Raw genomic sequence first — 17,730 nt, forward strand, 5'->3', positions numbered from 1 at the left:
TTAAAGCCCCATGATGAATATGAGATTGATTATAATGTTTGCAATAATATTGAAAGTGGGTTTGCAAGAATTTCAACTTTAGATCCCACATATTTGGAGAATTTTCAATCTTATGAAGTTTTTGATAAAAGTGCGTTTGGAAAGGTCATGACTTTAGTTAATGTTAATCCCACTATTTCGGAAAAGTGCCAACTTTGCATGCATGTGGATCATGTTGAGAATATTTTATGTGATAGCTATATTGTTGAATTTGCTTATGATCCTACATATAATTATTGCGAGAGAGGAAAATATGGTGGTAGAAATTTTCATGTTACTAAATTACCTCTCGTTATGTTGAGATTGCTATTGTTTCTTTCCGCCTCCTTGCATATGCTAGTTTTTGCTTGCCTTGATAATTTGTTTGCTTATAAGATGCCTATGCATAGGAAGTATATTAGACTTAGATGTGTTTTTCACGTGTTTTATGATGCTCTATTTGTGCTTCAATTCTTGTCTTTCATGTGAGCATCATTGAAATATTATGCCTAGCTATAAGGCTTTAAGGAAAAGCGCTTGTTGGGAGACAACCCAATATTTTTCCTTGCTGTTATTCAATAAATAAATTATCTAGCCTCTGTTTTGGTTGTGTTTTTTGTGTTTAATTAGTGTTTGTGCCAAGTAGAACCGTTAGGAAGACTTGGGGAAAGTCTTGTTACACCTGCTGTAAAAAACAGAAACTTTAGCGCTCACGAGAACTGCTGTCTGTTTTATTTGGAAAGTGCTATTTAGTTAATTAATTTTTCAGATGATTAATAGATAAATTCCTCACGTCCAGCAATTTATTTTAGAATTTTTGGGGTTCCAGATCTTGCGCTAGCTACAGATTACTACAGACTGTTCTGTTTTTGACAGATTCTGTTTTTCGTGTGTTGTTTGCTTATTTTGATGAATCTATGGCTAGTAAAATAGTTTATAAACCATAGAGAAGTTGGAATACAGTAGGTTTAACACCAATATAAATAAATAATGAGTTCATTACAGTACCTTGAAGTGGTCTTTTGTTTTCTTTCGCTAACAGAGCTCAGGAGATTTTCTACTTTGAGTTTTGTGTTGTGAAGTTTTCAAGTTTTGGATAAAGATTTGATGGATTATGGAACAAGGAGTGGCAAGAGCCTAAGCTTGGGGATGCCCATGGCACCCCCAATATAATCTAAGGACACCTAAAAGCCAAAGCTTGGGATGCCCCGGAAGGCATCCCCTCTTTCGTCTACTTCTATCGGTAACTTTACTTGGAGCTATATTTTTATTCGCCACATGATATGTGTTTTGCTTGGAGCGCCTTGTATGATTTGAGTCTTTACTTTTTAGTTTACCACAATCATCCTTGCTGTACACACCTTTTGAGAGAGCCATACATGATTTGGAATTTGTTAGAATACTCTATGTGCTTCACTTATATCATTTGAGTTATATAGTTTTGCTCTAGTACTTCACTTATATCTTTTAGAGCACGGTGGTGGATTTGTTTTATAGAAACTATTGGTCTCTTATGCTTCACTTAGATTATTTTAAGAGTCTTAAATAGCATGGTAATTTGCTTAAATAATCCTAATATGCTTGGAATTCAAGAATAGTAAAATAACTTCCTTATGAGTGTGTTGAATGCTATGAGAAGTTTGATGCTTGATAATTGTTTTGAGATATGAAGATGGTGATATTAGAGTTATACTAGTTGAGTAGTTGTGAATTTGAGAAATACTTGTGTTAAAGTTTGTGATTCCCGTAGCATGCACGTATGGTGAACCATTATGTGATGAAGTCGGAGCATGATTTATTTTTTGATTGTCTTCCTTATGAGTGGCGGTCGGGGACGAGCGATGGTCTTTTCCTACCAATCTATCCCCCTAGGAGCATGCGCGTAATACTTTGCTTTGATAACTTGTAGATTTTTGCAATAAGTATATGAGTTCTTTATGACTAATGTTGAGTCCATGGATTATACACACTTTTCTCACCCTTCCACCTTTGCTAGCCTCTCTAATACCGCACACCTTTCGCCGGTATCATACACCCACCATATACCTTCCTCAAAACAGCCACCATACCTACCTATTATGGCATTTCCATAGCCATTCCGAGATATATTGCCATGCAACTTTCCACCATTCCGTTTATTATAACATACTCCATCATTGTCATATTGCTTAGCATGATCATATAGTTGACATCGTATTTGTGGCAAAGCCACCATTCATAATTCTTTCATACGTGTCACTCTTGATTCATTTCATATCCCGGTACACCGCCGGAGGCATTCATATAGAGTCATATTTTGTTCTAAGTAACGAGTTGTAATTGTTGAGTTGTAAGAAAAATAAAAGTGTGATGATCATCATTATTAGAGCATTATCCCAGTGAGGAAAGGATGATGGAGACTATGATTCCCCTACAAGTCGGGATGAGACTCTGGACGAAAAATAAAAAAAAGGAAGAGAAAGAAAAGAGGCCATTAAAAAAGAGGAGAAAATGCCCAAATAAAATAAAATAAAAATGAGAGAAAAAGAGAGAAGGGACAATGTTATTATCCTTTTACCACACTTGTGCTTCAAAGTAGCACCATGATATTCATGATAGAGAGTCTCCTATGTTATCACTTTCATATACTAGTGGGAATTTTTCATTATAGAACTTGGCTTGTATATTCCAATGATGGGCTTCCTCAAAATGCCCTAGGTCTTCATGAGCAAGCAAGTTGGATGCACACCCACTTAGTTTCTTTTGTTGAGCTTTCATATACTTATAGCTCTAGTGCATCCATTGCATGGCAATCCCTACTCACTCACATTGATATCTATTGATGGGCATTTCCATAGCCCATTGATACACCTAGTTGATGTGAGACTATCTTCTCCCTTTTTGTCTTCTCCACAACCACCATTCTATTCCACTTATAGTGCTATATCCATGACTCACGCTCATGTATTGCGTGAAGATTGAAAAAGTTTGAGAACACCAAAAGTATGAAACAATTGCTTGGTTTGTCATCGGGGTTCTGCATGATTTAAATATTTTGTGTGGTGAAGATGGAGCATAGCCAGACTATATGATTTTGTAGGGATAACTTTCTTTGGCCATGTTATTTTGAGAAGACATGATTGCTTTGTTAATATGCTTGAAGTATTATTATTTTTATGTCAATATTAAACTTTTATCTTGAATCTTTCGGATCTGAATATTCATACCACAATTAAGAAGAATTACACTAAAATTATGCCAAGTAGCACTCTGCATCAAAAATTCTGTTTTTATCATTTACCTAGTCGAGGACGAGCAGGAATTAAGCTTGGGGATGCTTGATACGTCTCCAACGTATCTATAATTTTTGATTGCTCCATGCTATATTATCTACTGTTTTGGATATTATTGGGCTTTATTATTCACTTTTATATTATTTTGGGGACTAACCTATTAACCGGAGGCCCAGCCCAGAATTGTTGTTTTTTGCCTGTTTTAAGGTTTCGAAGAAAAGGAATATCAAACGGAGTCCAAACGGATTGAAACCTTCGGGAACATGATTTTCTCAACGAACAAGACCCAGGAGACTTGGACCCTACGTCAAGACACAAAAGAGGAGGCCACGAGGTAGGGGGGCCTCCACCCTCGTGGGCCCCCTATTGCTCCACCGACATACTCCTTCCTCCTATATATACCTACGTACCCCCAAACGATCAGATACGGAGCCAAAACCCTAATTCCACCGCCGCAACTTTCTGTATCCACGAGATCTCATCTTGGGGCCTGTTTCGGAGCTCCGCCGGAGGGGGCATCGATCACGGAGGGCTTCTACATCAACACCATAGCCCCTCCAATGAAGTGTGAGTAGTTTACCTCAGACCTACGGGTCCATAGTTAGTAGCTAGATGGTTTCTTCTCTCTTTTTGGATCTCAATACAATGTTCTCCCCCTCTCTTGTGGAGAACTATTCGATGTAATCTTCTTTTTACGGTGTGTTTGTTGAGACCGATGAATTGTGGGTTTATGATCAAGTCTATCTATGAACAATATTTGAATCTTCTCTGAATTCTTTTATGTATGATTGGTTATCTTTGCAAGTCTCTTTGAATTATCAGTTTGGTTTGGCCTACTAGATTGATCTTTCTTGCAATGGGAGAAGTGCTCAGCTTTGGGTTCAATCTTGCGGTGTCCTTTCCCAGTGACAGTAGGGGCAGCAAGGCACGTATTGTATTGTTGCCATCGAAGATAACAAGATAGGGTTTTCATCATATTGCATGAGTTTATCCCTCTATATCATGTCATCTTGCTTAAGACGTTACTCTGTTTTCATTAACTTAATACTCTAGATGCATGCTGGATAGCGGTCGATGAGTGGAGTAATAGTAGTAGATGCACGCAGGAGTCGGTCTACTTGTCTCGGACGTGATGCCTATATACATGATCATACCTAGATATTCTCATAACTATGCTCAATTCTGTCAATTGCTCAACAGTAATTTGTTCACCCATCATAGAATACTTATGCTCTCGAGAGAAGCCACTAGTGAAACCTATGGCCCCCGGATCTATCTTCATCATATTAATCTCCCAATACTTAGTTATTTCCTTTGCTTTTATTTTGCTTTGCATCTTTATCACAAAAATACCAAAAGAATTATCTTATCATATCTATCAGATCTCACTCTCGTAAGTGGCCGTGTAGGGATTGACAACCCCTTATCGCGTTGGTTGCGAGGATTTATTTGTTTTGTGCAGGTACGAGGGATTGGCGCGGAGCCTCCTACTGGATTGATACCTTGGTTCTTAAAAACTGAGGGAAATACTTACGCTACTTTGTTGCATCATCCCTTCCTCTTCGGGAAAAACCAACGCAGTGCTCAAGAGATAGCAAACACTAACTTCTTGATATTTTTAATATGAAAGATCACCCTAATAAATCACAATTACCACACATTCAAAAGGGTGCAAACTAAATGGCTAAACATCCCAAACAATTCATAATAGTGTGATTTGGCATAGCCCCTTACGACGAAGGCCATGTTGCTTCGCGCAGTTTTTGCGAAAATCCATTGGGGGAGTAGAAAAACGCTGCATGGCGAGGCCCCTTTATAGCCACCGTGCCACGCGAGGTACGGGTTTGTTCTACCACTGGAACTCCTCTCTCAGGACGGGTAGGAATACCATGAAAAATTATAGAAAGTGAGATTACATGTATCTTAGTTTTTATAAGAAAAGATGTGACATTTGATTCATAGTTTAAGAACATTTTTATTGGGTCTAGGCTAATGTCTTTTTTCCTTTAGAAATGTGAAAATTTTGTTTCTATCCTACTCGCTTCATCCGAAATGTAAGACCATATTTTTACACTATACATAGAAATATAAATATATTCCTATATATAAACCAAAGAGATTTCAGAGAATATATTTTTCAATAATATTCTATATTTTAGAGTTCCTACAAAAAAAGATCTATAGACCAACAGATGCTGAAGCGTCAAGCCTGCAGACAGGCAGGGGGGAAACAGCAAAAGGAAAAGAAAAGCCCTGGCGAAACATGGGCAGCGTCACCACTACGGCACACTCTGCGGCATCCGGACACGTTGGACACGTTGTTGTTGGTGATGGTTCAGCAGGCTACAGCGAGTACGGACACGTCCCGTCCACAAGGGCCAACCATATCAGCATCAGCGCATTACACACCACACCGCCCACCAGCAGTACCCTCGTCCTTCTCTCTTTCTCCTCTCTCTCTCTCTCGCACGCGGGGACACGGCGCTGCCATGGCGACCCCGAGGACGATGAGAGCCGTGCAGTACGACAAGTATGGCGGTGGAGCTGAAGGCCTCAAGGTACGATCTCTCTGTGTGCACAACTGAGCTGAAAATCATCTCGTCTTCTTCTTCTTCGATGTGTTTGTTCACTGATGGAACTGGCCGACTAATAACACCATGGTGAATTTCATGGACAGCATGTGGAGGTGCCGGTGCCGTCGCCGAAGAAGGGCGAGGTGCTGCTGAAGATGGAGGCGGCCAGCATCAACCCCATCGACTGGAAGATCCAGAAGGGCATGCTCCGCCCCTTCCTCCCCGGCAAGTTCCCCTTCACGCCAGGTAACTAGCTTCAGACCGAGACATGGCTGCCCAATTCAGACTTGGTTGCGGCAATAATCCCCAAACAGAGATGAAAGTCGCAGGATACCTACCGGCTTGAAGGCTGATTAAACCCCCTCGATATCGTTTGGCTAGTGATTATGATCCCGTCCCCCTGTCACAACTACCATGCTCTGCTTCCTACTGAATTTTTTCTTTTTCTTGAGGAGTGAACTTTTTTGATTCCACTGTTAGTTCTCTGCTGCTGAATCAGAAACGAAACAAGCTTCTAAAATCCGTACCAATTCAAGCAGTTGCTCCCGATTCTAGATAAAACTACTTGAACGTAGACAGTTTGAGAAGGGAAAATGACTTGAATGCAGACTAAAACAGGCTGATGCAGACTGATGGACCCTTTTACATGGGCACTGCATCAAATTCCACATGTATACTGGATGCTCAATGCTCATGCAAGAATTCTTGCCATGGCGAAACATGCAGTGGGCGATCTGGCCGGCGAGGTGGTGGAGCTGGGCAGCGGCGTGACCAACTTCAAGCCGGGAGACAAGGTCATCTCCATCAGCTTCCCGGTAAGCAAAGACAACGCATTCACCGCCATGGTGCCACGCTACCATTCCGTCTGTACTACCCAACAGTCAAAATCTTAATGTTCTGCTTCTGACACGCTCGAGACCCGTTGCCTGTACTATGCAGAGCGGCGGCGGGCTCGCCGAGTACGCGGTGGCGCCGGCGTCGCTCACGGTGGCGAGGCCGCCGGAGGTGTCCGCCGTCGAAGGCGCCTGCCTGCCGGCCGCCGGAGGCTCCGCGCTGCAGCTGCTCAAGCTCGCCGGGGTCAGCTTCGACGGGACCTCCGGCACCACCGGCCCGAAGAACGTGCTGGTGACCGCGGCCTCGGGCGGCGTGGGCCACTACGCCGTGCAGCTCGCGAAGCTCGCAGGCCTCCACGTCACGGCCACCTGCGGCGCGCGCAACGTGGACTTTGTCCGGGGCCTGGGCGCCGACGAGGTGCTGGACTACGGGACGCCCGAGGGCGCGGCCCTGCGGAGCCCGTCGGGCAGGAGGTACGACGCGGTGGCGAACTGCGCGGCGGGGGTGCCGTGGCCGGCGCTCAAGGCGGTGCTGGCCGACGAGGGCGGCACGGCGGCGGACGTCACGCCGGGGGTCGGCGCCGCGCTCACGTCGATCCTGCAGAAGGCGACCTTCGCCAAGAAGAGGCTGGCGCCACTGATGCTGGCGCCCAAGCGGGAGGAGATGGAGTGGCTGGTGGGCTTGGCTAGGCAGGGGAAGCTCAGGACGACGGTGGACTCGCGGCACCCGCTGAGCAGAGCGCAGGAGGCCTGGGCTAAGAGCATGGAGGGGCATGCCACTGGCAAGATCGTTGTGGAAATGGGAGGCGCAGAATGAACATGAAACAGTTTATGTGTTTGTGTTATGTGGCAATTTGAGAAATTAAGAATTATGGAATCAAGATATACTAGCTATAGTATGCAGTGCATGTAAAAACTTATGTTAAGGCACTTACAAAACCTTATGTTCAGCATTAGAGCACCTCCATAGGCACCCAAAAAGGTTTGAGAAAAAAACTGGCACGAAAAATATTTTTTTTGCATAAATATGGGTCATCTCCAACAGCTGCCACGACAGCGGCATCTGCACTTTCCATCTCAAATAACATGCATATTGCATACAAATAATATCAAACATGACTTAAATATGCCAAAACATACATAATAATAATTCTATCAATCCACACCATCAAATTACTACATAGTTTATCATTCAAACCCACAACATCAAATGCAACACAAATTGTTCATGAAACATAATAACAAAGTCTTTTTCAGCACACAATACAACAAAGTTCATCACACAAATATAACAAACATAGAGATACAACTAGGACTGATAATTCCCATATCATGTCCACCACTTCTCCATGAGATCTTTTTGAAGATCATCACGTGTATCTGCATCTATAATGTGATGGTATACCTCCAAAAAGCGTTCAATTTGGTCTTGCCTTCTAATTGACCGCACGGTGTAATTCAAATCTTGCCCGCGGGACCTCTCGAAAGACTTGATCATTCAAAGTACCTCACTGGAACAAGTATTCTGCCCAAAGTAGTTGTGCATCAATCGGCCATGCGCCTCTTCCATTCTCTCCATAAAAACTCGCGGCTAAAGACGGAACTGCCATGCTTCGGGCTCTTGTTCTTGTGCATTGTCAAGATCAATGCAATATCTCCCTCCTCCTCTTCATACTCCTCTCCAACGAGGTATCATCGGAAAAGTTGGAGTCACATCAACTCTTGTACACTCGAAACTCACTATTAAGCTCAATCTTCGGTGTATAACTACATATGCAAAGAAAAGCACAACATTATTTTACCTTGTAGGAATTCCGTCGAACACCTTGTGTGCAACATGGAGCAAACAGTCTGATGGCTCGCCAGCAGCTAGATGATATAGGAATGGCCTCCTTGAGACGCCAAAGCGTCAATGTGGCTGGGGGGAAGGCGATGCGGCGCTGCTACTTGTGATTGGTGTTGGGATTTCCCTAAAGAGGAGGGTGATGTAGTATAGTAGTAGATAGTATTTTCCTCGGTTAAGAACCAAGGTTAGCGAACCAGTAGGAGACACCACACAAACAAGATAAGCGGTACCTGCACAAACACAAAGCAAACACTTGCACCCAACGCGAGCAAGAGGGTTGTCAATCCACTTGTACTCGTTAACTGCAAGGATTAAATCTGATAGTGGTAGATAGATAGCATAAAAAGTAAATAAATTGTAGCAAGTATTTTTAGGGTTTTAGTGAAGTGAATGGACCCGGGGGCCATAGCGTTCACTAGAGGCATCTCTCTGATGAGCATAGCAACGGTGGGTAAACAAATTATTGTTGGGCTATTCACATAATAGCGCATAGTTATGATGATTCTTCATGGCATGATCAATATATAGGCATTACGTCCAATATAAGTAGACTCACATCCATCTGCATCTACTACTATTACTCCACCCCAAGACCACTAGCGAACATGCATCTCAAAGTATTAAGTCCATAAAAAACAGAGTGATGCTTGAAGCAAGATGACATAATATAGACAAAGTAATACCAAATAATATGTTCGAACCCCATCGTTTTACCCTTAGTAGCAATAATACAAATATGTGCCTTGCAACTCCTCTTACCACAGAGTAAGGACACCGCAAGATTTGAACCCACTGCCAAACACCTCTCCCACTAAAATAAATCAATCTAATTGGCCATAAGAGATTGATCGGGTAGAAATACAAGACTATAAAATCACACATAGATAAATCTCAGAAAAGGTTCAAATACTTTCAATGAATAATTTGATCATAAACCCATAGTTCATAGGATCACAACAAACACACTGCAAAAGTTAAACATCACATTCATCTTAGATGGGATCATTGTATTGAATATCAAGAGAGAGAGAGGGAGAGAGAGAGAGGGACATCCATCTAGCTACTGCTATGGACCCGTAGGTCCTGTTATTACACATCATCATGGAGGCAGTAAGGTTGATGAAGATGGCCTCCATGATGAATTCCCCCTAATAGAGTACCTGATAAGGCCTTCAGATGGGATAGCGGAAGAACAGAGGCTTGCAACAGCGGAAGAATTGTTTTGGGACCTCCCCTGGGGGTTTCTGGATATATGGGACTTCATAGTGTTTGAATTAGGTCAATCAAAGCAAAAGGGGTGCCAGGCGCGCCCCCTACCTTGTCGCTCCCTCTTACGTATTCTGGCCTCCTCCCGAACCTTACAGGGTGTCTTCTTGTCTAAAAAAATTATCAAAAAGTTTCGTCTTGTTTGGACTTCCCTTGGTATGTGTCGTGGTTTTGTCACGGCAGATGTCCTAGAGAAAGGACTTAGTCGTGGAGCCATCGCGACGGGTTAGCTTGAAGGGGTTAAAGCAGACACAGGGACGCAAGAGAGTTTATACTAGTTCGGCCCCTTCAATGAAGGTAAAAGCCTACGTCTAGTTGTGATGGAATTGATGGGGTTTCGATGACTAGGGAGCAAACAAGCTTCGCCTATGTCTTGAGTTGTTGTCTGTTGTCCTTGAACCGCCGCCGGGTCGTCCCCTTATATACACGGGTGACTCCTGTCGGCTTTACGGAGTCCCAATACCGGCTCATAGATGTGTCCGGTTTGGTCTCTACTTATTCCTAACTTACAATACAAGTTAACTACTAACGCCGGTTTATGGCTACAGGCCTTGAACCGACCATGGGCCTTGAGCCCTCCTCTGTCTTCTTGGGCTTTAACATATTTAATTACTGACGAAGTTAACCCGGCCCAGATAGGCCGGTTTATGCCCAGTAGTAATATCCCCAACATTAGGCCCCAGATTGATTTGAACGGGTTCATGTCAATCCTTTAATAAAAGCTTCATCTTCGACATCTTCTTATAAATTGGTAAACCGCCATGATGTCATCTTCTCTGATTGCTGTAAACCGGAGTGACGTCACCTGTCATAACGAAGCTATCCATTATGCTTCTTTGTTTAATAGATCGGCAGAAATCGAGGCGACAGCTCCATTTTGTGGCCCCTTGATTGTCGCGCCTGACTCATGTTTTTTCGCCTTATAAATAGGACCGAAGGGTCATTTCTTTTCTCCTTCCGTGCCTTCTTCGTCTTCCTCGCGTCGCCAGCCTCGGAGCTCCGCCGCCGCCGTCGACCTCTGCCTCATCCTTGGCCGCTGCATCAACCTGAGCGCACCAGAGCATCGCGGCAACCTTCCGCATCTTCCTCAGCTCCGGTAAATCTTCTATCCTTTCCCCCGCAGATCTGACCTAGGATTTCACAGTTCTTCAGTGTTCATCGTCTGCCTCTTGCTCATACGATAGATCTTTAGATGAATCCGCAAATCTTTACTCTGTGCAATGATAGTTGTTTGACCTTCGCCTTCACTTATGCATCTCAAACCATAGATCTATATGAACGTTTTGCTCATTGGTTCGGTACTGCTCCTTTGAACCTCTAAGTATTTATCTCTTTTCTGAACTTGCTTCAGATCCAATGCTATAAGGAAATCTTGTGAAACCTGTTTCTACGTACTTGTCCATCCGCAATGCTTAGATCAGGCGGTTTAACCTTATAGAAATTTTTTCCAAACCGGTATATGCCATTAGTCCCCTTATTGAACCGCCAGATGCTTGTTGCTTCATAAAACTCCGGTTCAGATAGTTCTGTCTCCGATTTAACAGTGCCCATACCAATGTATCTTGATTAAATGCATTTTTGAACCGGGATCTTCTACCTTGTAGATTCCATCATGGCCAAGCAAGTGTATGAGTGCAATTGGGTTCCTTCTCGCGTCACAGAGGCTCAACTGGATGATTTAGTCCTGATTGGCGCTTTAGGCAGCAAAGATACCATCCATTGGAGGGCTCCTGGCAAAGAATGCCCTCCCACACCTCGAGAAGGAGAGGTTGTTGTTTTCGTAGATCACTTAACCCGGGGCTTTAAGTCGCCCGGTTCTAAATTTTACCGGGATGTTTTAGCCGATTTCCAGCTCCATCCACAAGATACTGGCCCCAACTCTGTTACAAATATGTGTCACTTCCAAGTGCTCTGTGAAGCGTTCTTTCAAGAGGAGCCCACAGTGGAATTGTTCAGAGACCTTTTTCATCTAAACCGCCGTACTGAGTTTACTGACGGCTCCAATACGGAGTTGGGTGGCGTGGCGATTCAGAAAAGGAAAGAGGTCACATACCCTCACGCCAAACTGGATAGCCACCCCAAAGAATGGAATCAGACATGGTTCTACTGCAAAGACACCTCCCCTGCTGATGAGAATCCCTTGCCTGGCTTTCGTCCGGAGTGGCTCAGCAATACACACCCTTTTCCACAAAGATTGACTGCACAGGAGAGAAGCAAATATGCTCCTCAACTGTCAAAGCTCAGAGCCTTTATGGCCAACGGTTTAACAGGGGTTGATCTCGCTCGCTGTTGGATATCATGGAGTGTACTGCCCCTTAGTCAGCGCTCCGGTTTGATGTGCGAGTATACTGGCGGTGTTGATGACCCACTGCGACATTCCAAAATCCAACTCACCGATGAAGAAATCACAGAGGCTGTGAATAAGATGCTGAATGAACCGGAACACGTCTGTGCTAGAAACGGCCTGCTTCCCTTCTGTGCCACCAACAAACCGCCAGCTGTAAGACTTTGATTTTTCTTTTTGCTGAATCTGTTAATGATATATCTGGTCTTTGTTTAATATCAGTGTCTGTGTAATCAGGGCAATGATCCGTTTTGGAGCAAGAAACTGCCGCAGGAGAAACCAGAAAAACCAGCAAACCGGAAAGAGCAACTCGGCAAAAGACTAAAGCTGTGAAGAAGACTGCCCATAGGAAAAGAACCACTGCATCTTCTAATCCGGCCCCTGATGATGATGTGGATAATCTGGACTTTGAGGTAGAGCTTGACTCACTTGGTTTATTTTTCATGCGTCTTATTGATGATGATATTTGTCACGATGATGCCGAAGCCAGCCATGCGGATGTTGCAGAGGTAATTATTCTCTCTTCCGATTCAGAAACTTTGCCTTCACAAAAAATTCGTCAGGCAAACCGGAAAGTTAAATTCTCTCATCCTATTGCTTATTTGGATCCTAAATTTCTTATGAAGACCCAACAACACGAAGCTCGTCGCACAACCCGGCACAGCGGCCAGGTAGTTACCTCCGCCGGTTTACCGAACAGTCCGGTTCGGAAACGCCATTCAGAGGTCTCTAATTTGCTTGTCAGTGCTTGTCCTAAAGCGGGCTGCTTTCGTCAACCTCTTAATCCGTCTGACTCCGATTACCAGGTTACTTCCCACTCATCTTCTGGCGAGTCATCGGCTACTCAGCTCCCACCGCTCAAAACGGTGCTTGGGTAAGCTATACTTATTGTGATGTTTGCAGTACATCGCCTTAGAACATATGCTGTATTTGATTTTGTTATTCTTCTCAGGGCCAAACCTAGGCCAAGCAAGAAGGCCCGCCTGGACAAAGCGTCCGAAGAAGACGTCGTTCTTGAACCAGGCAAGACACCCAATCTTGAAGCGGCTATTCCTGAGGATATACCCAACGATCCACCGCAGCAAGACGATGATCTTATTGGTGAAGAGAGACCTACTGATGCCTCAGGTCCTGTCAATCAGCCCACAGGTTCCATCCGGATTGAAAGCTCCACCGGTCCAGCAAAACCTACTAACAAGCCAACAGCCCCAGTGCAAACCGGCGGTACCCAGGATGATGAGGTTGTCATTACTGGCACTGGCCATACTGAGCCAAGCAATCCTGTCACTTTATCCAAACATTCTGCCAAGGAAGAATTTGCTGCCTTTGGCAAAGGCAAGTGGAACGCTGATCTAACGACTTATGCTGCTCTGAACGCCCAAGATATCCATTCCGGCTATCTGAACCGGTTGTATACCAGTCACGACTATGAAGCCGGTCTGGTTAATATGATGAAAGAGAAATATGAGGTAACTTCCATATGCTCCTTCCTGCTTGTATGCTTCCATTCTTGCTGACTCTCCTAGCCCCCAAGGGCCGGTTTGTAATATTCTTTCAAACCGAGACTTACCAATATAAATCTTGATGCTTTGAAATTCGCTGATGTAGCCCCCAAGGGCCGGTTCAACTTAACGTAGTTAAACCGATACTTTAAGTAATTGAAATTGCCGCATCAGAATATATATGAGCAAATAGCCATTAGCCCCCAAGTGCCAAGTTGAATACTTGTATTGATCTTGGGACTTTGTAAGCAATTGAAAGATGAAGATCGAATATGCATTAGCCCCCAAGTGCTAAGTGCATAACTTGTTATGTGATTGGTACTTGAATCCTTATACCGATTTGTTGAAGCATATATCTGTATGCATGCAGGCGGAGCTGAAGACGAAAGAAAACCAAGTCACCGATCTCCAAGAAAACCTGAAAACCCAACAGGCTGAAACCTCCAAAGCAAAAGAGGAATTGGCCAGCGCTTTAAGCGCCATGGAACAGCTTAAGGAGAGCTTCAAGAAGAAGCGGGCGGATTGGGCCACTGAAAAGTCCACTTTGATCAAATGTGCAGAGGATGTCGAGGCTGCACTAAAACCAGTGGCGGATGAACTGACCAGCATAAAGCGGCACGTGCATGCCATGACTACTGCTATCTTTGGTAAGCCAGTTTGCCTTCTGAATTGGCTCTGCCTTCTGACAGAGTCGCCGGTTTATTAACCCTTTATGGTATTTCAGGGACACGCATTGGTCACTTGGGGTCAGATGTGCGGAAGAAACTAAAAGCCGCATATACATTGGTTGAACAATTGTATACTGGTGCCCAGCGGATCATCTGTACTGCATCTCATAAAAAACCGGTGCCCACTTTGATTCAAGATACTCTGATGAAACTGTCGGTGCTTCCTGCCCGGGTTGAAGAGCTGAAGAAATCTGCTGCTCGAACCGGTGCAATCAATGCCTTAATCCAGGCAAAAGCCTGGGTGCCGGATTTTGATCCTATTGAAGCGGCTCAGGGCTATCCCAGCTTGAAGGAAGACGGGTCAGAATTTGGTGAAGCGGACCTGCGAGCAATAAACCGGGAGGTACGTCCGCTAGCTTGTCAATTGGCTGAGGAAGCAGACTTGTCTCATTATCAAGCCCAATATGACAGTCAGAACAAGCGAATAGCTGCACCAATCCATGAATCAGAAAATCTGATCCCTCCAATCCGTAAGCATACTTACGCTCCTGATATTGACCCGTCATTGCTGATCCATGATGAAGCTGTTTTTCAAGCATTAATGGGAATCGACTGGACAACTGTGGATTTCCAGCCACTGGGTAGAGAAACGGAGGCTGAAGCGGCGCAGGATGACCCACAACCATCAGGCCAGGCTGGTGACCAAGCTTGAACCGGAAGCCGGTTTTAAAACTGCCTCTCCTTTGCGAAAAACAATTATATTATTATGGGCACCATGTTGCCTTGTAATAGGCTAGCTGATACCTTTGATGTTGATATGCCTTCGTGCATAATTTGTTCTTCCTGTGGTAATGAACTTTCCAAAATACTTTTTGAAATGAGAAATTCGTCAAGTGCCACCGCGGTTGTACCGTCAGGTGGAATATGATGTCTGCATATATGAAATCAAAACATCCAAAACAAAATTTTAAGTATATAATCAAATTTTTGAGATACATAATACCTGCCATCATTAAGCGTGAAGTTAGCTTGGCCAATCTTGAAGCGGAGTTTTTCAAACCCACACTGTTGGAGGAGATAACAGCTCCTGTATATATATGACGCTGGTTTACCATGTAAACCGTGCCGGGTTATAATAAACACCGTGTTACTCCATAAGAGGATGTTAACAACAAGGATCAAACCGGGCAAATAGTCTCCGGATTGACGTGAACTGTGTTCCGTCAATTGATTGGTTAAAAAACTTTGTCGGTTTAAAAAATGCAATAAAAAGCAAAAAAACCCTTCAAAGAAAAGTGTAATCAAGTGCAATGACAAAACGTTGCAAAAAAGGTTTATTTGAGTTGATCAGATGGTGTTACCATGGCCGAACACGACCAAGCTCCCGTTAGGTGTAACTATGGTTCTAGTCAGCCAGGTCCCCAAATGAAACCGTGGCATTTATGCTAATCAAGTGGCATGGTCATGGTTCGGGTTCGACAAAGCCCCCAAGTGATTCTGTGGCCTTAAGCCGATCAAGAGGCATGACTGGTTCAGACATGACCAAGTCCCCAAGTGATCTGGTGGCTCTCGCCTATCAAGAGGCATGGTATTGGTTCGGACACAACCAAACCCCCAAGTGATATAACATGATGCTTTTAAAAAGCGAACTCAAGGGGTAAACCGGAGGCCGCTTTAGAGTAACTCCGTGTAACCTCACATGATGTAAAAGAACAGATACCCCGCTTTAGCTGAGGTTCCGGTTTATTATATTTAATCATAGTATATACATTGTCGTAGTATGTACATAAGTATAGCCAATGGCTTAGGTATAGTAAGGCCGAAGATGAGCTATGTTCCACGGCCTGTTAGTCTCCTCCTCTGATGTACGTGAGTCTTTATGCTCTCGAATATCGATCAAATAGTATGACCCGTTGTGCAGATTCTTGCTGACCATGAAAGGCCCCTCCCAAGGTGGGGATAACTTATGCATATCAGTCTGATCTTGGATGAGCCGAAGCACCAAATCTCCTTCCTGAAAGGTTCTGGTTCTGACTCGGCGACTGTGATAACGACGAAGATCCTGCTAGTAAATCACCGATCGGGCGGCTGCGATGTCACGCTCTTCATCCAACCGGTCCAAAGCATCTTGCCGTGCTGTCTCGTTGTCCGCTTCAATATAAGCCGTTACACGAGGGGAATCATGACGGATATCACTGGGGAGAACCGCCTCCGCTCCATAAACCACGAAGAACGGTGTGTATCCTGTTGATCTGTTGGGTGTTGTATTGATGCTCCATAACACAGATGGTAATTCTTCTACCCAACAACCCGGCGTTCTCTGCAAAGGAACCATGAGCCGGGGCTTGATGCCTCTCAAGATCTCTTGATTAGCTCTTTTTGCTTGACCATTGGACTGTGGATGTGCCACTGATGAAACGTCGAGTCGGATGTGCTCCCGTTCGCAGAACTCCTTCATAGCACCTTTGGACAAATTGGTACCATTATCTGTGATAATACTGTGCGGAAAGCCAAACCGGAAAATCACCTTTTTGATGAATTGAACCGCCGTGGCCGCATCACACTTGCTAACAGGTTCTGCCTCCACCCACTTTGTAAACTTGTCAACCACCACCAGGAGGTGGGTCTTCTTATCTTTGGACCTTTTGAAAGGCCCAACCATATCCAGCCCCCAAGTCACAAACGACCAAGTAATTGGAATCATTCTCAATTCTTGAGCCGGTACATGAGCACGTCTTGAAAACCTTTGGCAACCATCACATCGTCTGACCAGATCCTCCGCATCAGCATGAGCAGTTAACCAATAGAAGCCATGGCGAAACGCTTTAGCCACCAGAGACTTTGAACTGACGTGGTGACCACAATCTCCTTCGTGGATCTCACGCAAAATTTCACGGCCTTCTTCAGGAGACACGCAGCGTTGAAAAGCTCCTGATACACTGCAATGATGCAACTCGCCGTTGATGATAGTCATGGACTTGGATCGCCGGATTATCTGCCGGGCCAGAATCTCATCCTCTGGCAACTCGCCCCGGTTCTTGTACGCCAGGTAAGGAAGCGTCCAATCCGGAATAACATGAAGAGCCGCCACCAATTGAGCCTTCGGATCAGGAATAGCCAAATCCTCTTCACTAGGGATCTTGACCGACGGGTTGTGCAGCACATCCAGAAAAACATTGGGCGGGACCGGTTTACGCTGAGAGCCCAGCCGGCTTAAAGCGTCCGCCGCTTCATTTTTCCGCCGGTCCACGTGGTCCACCTGATAGCCTTTGAAATAACCTGCAACAGTATCCACCTCCCAGCGATACGCTTCCATGAGTGGGTCCTTGGAGTCCCAAGTGCCAGACACTTGCTAAGCCACAAGGTCCGAGTCGCCGAAGCACTTAACTCGACTTAGATTCATCTCCT

The 17,730-nt window shown here is 44.5% G+C and overlaps 1 protein-coding gene across 1 annotated transcript; it reads left to right on the top strand.

Moving 5' to 3' along the window:
* Window positions 1-5,643: 5,643 nt before the first annotated feature.
* Window positions 5,644-7,652, top strand: LOC125509913 (chloroplast envelope quinone oxidoreductase homolog). Its single transcript, XM_048674948.1, has 4 exons — window positions 5,644-5,848; window positions 5,968-6,109; window positions 6,590-6,678; window positions 6,803-7,652. The coding sequence occupies exons 1-4, from the start codon at window positions 5,780-5,782 to the stop codon at window positions 7,511-7,513; spliced, it is 1,011 nt and encodes a 336-aa protein (XP_048530905.1). The 5' UTR covers window positions 5,644-5,779; the 3' UTR covers window positions 7,514-7,652.
* The last annotated feature ends 10,078 nt before the right edge of the window (window positions 7,653-17,730 follow it).

Source organism: Triticum urartu, chromosome 5, assembly GCF_003073215.2.
Source record: "Triticum urartu cultivar G1812 chromosome 5, Tu2.1, whole genome shotgun sequence".
NCBI lineage: Eukaryota > Viridiplantae > Streptophyta > Magnoliopsida > Poales > Poaceae > Triticum > Triticum urartu.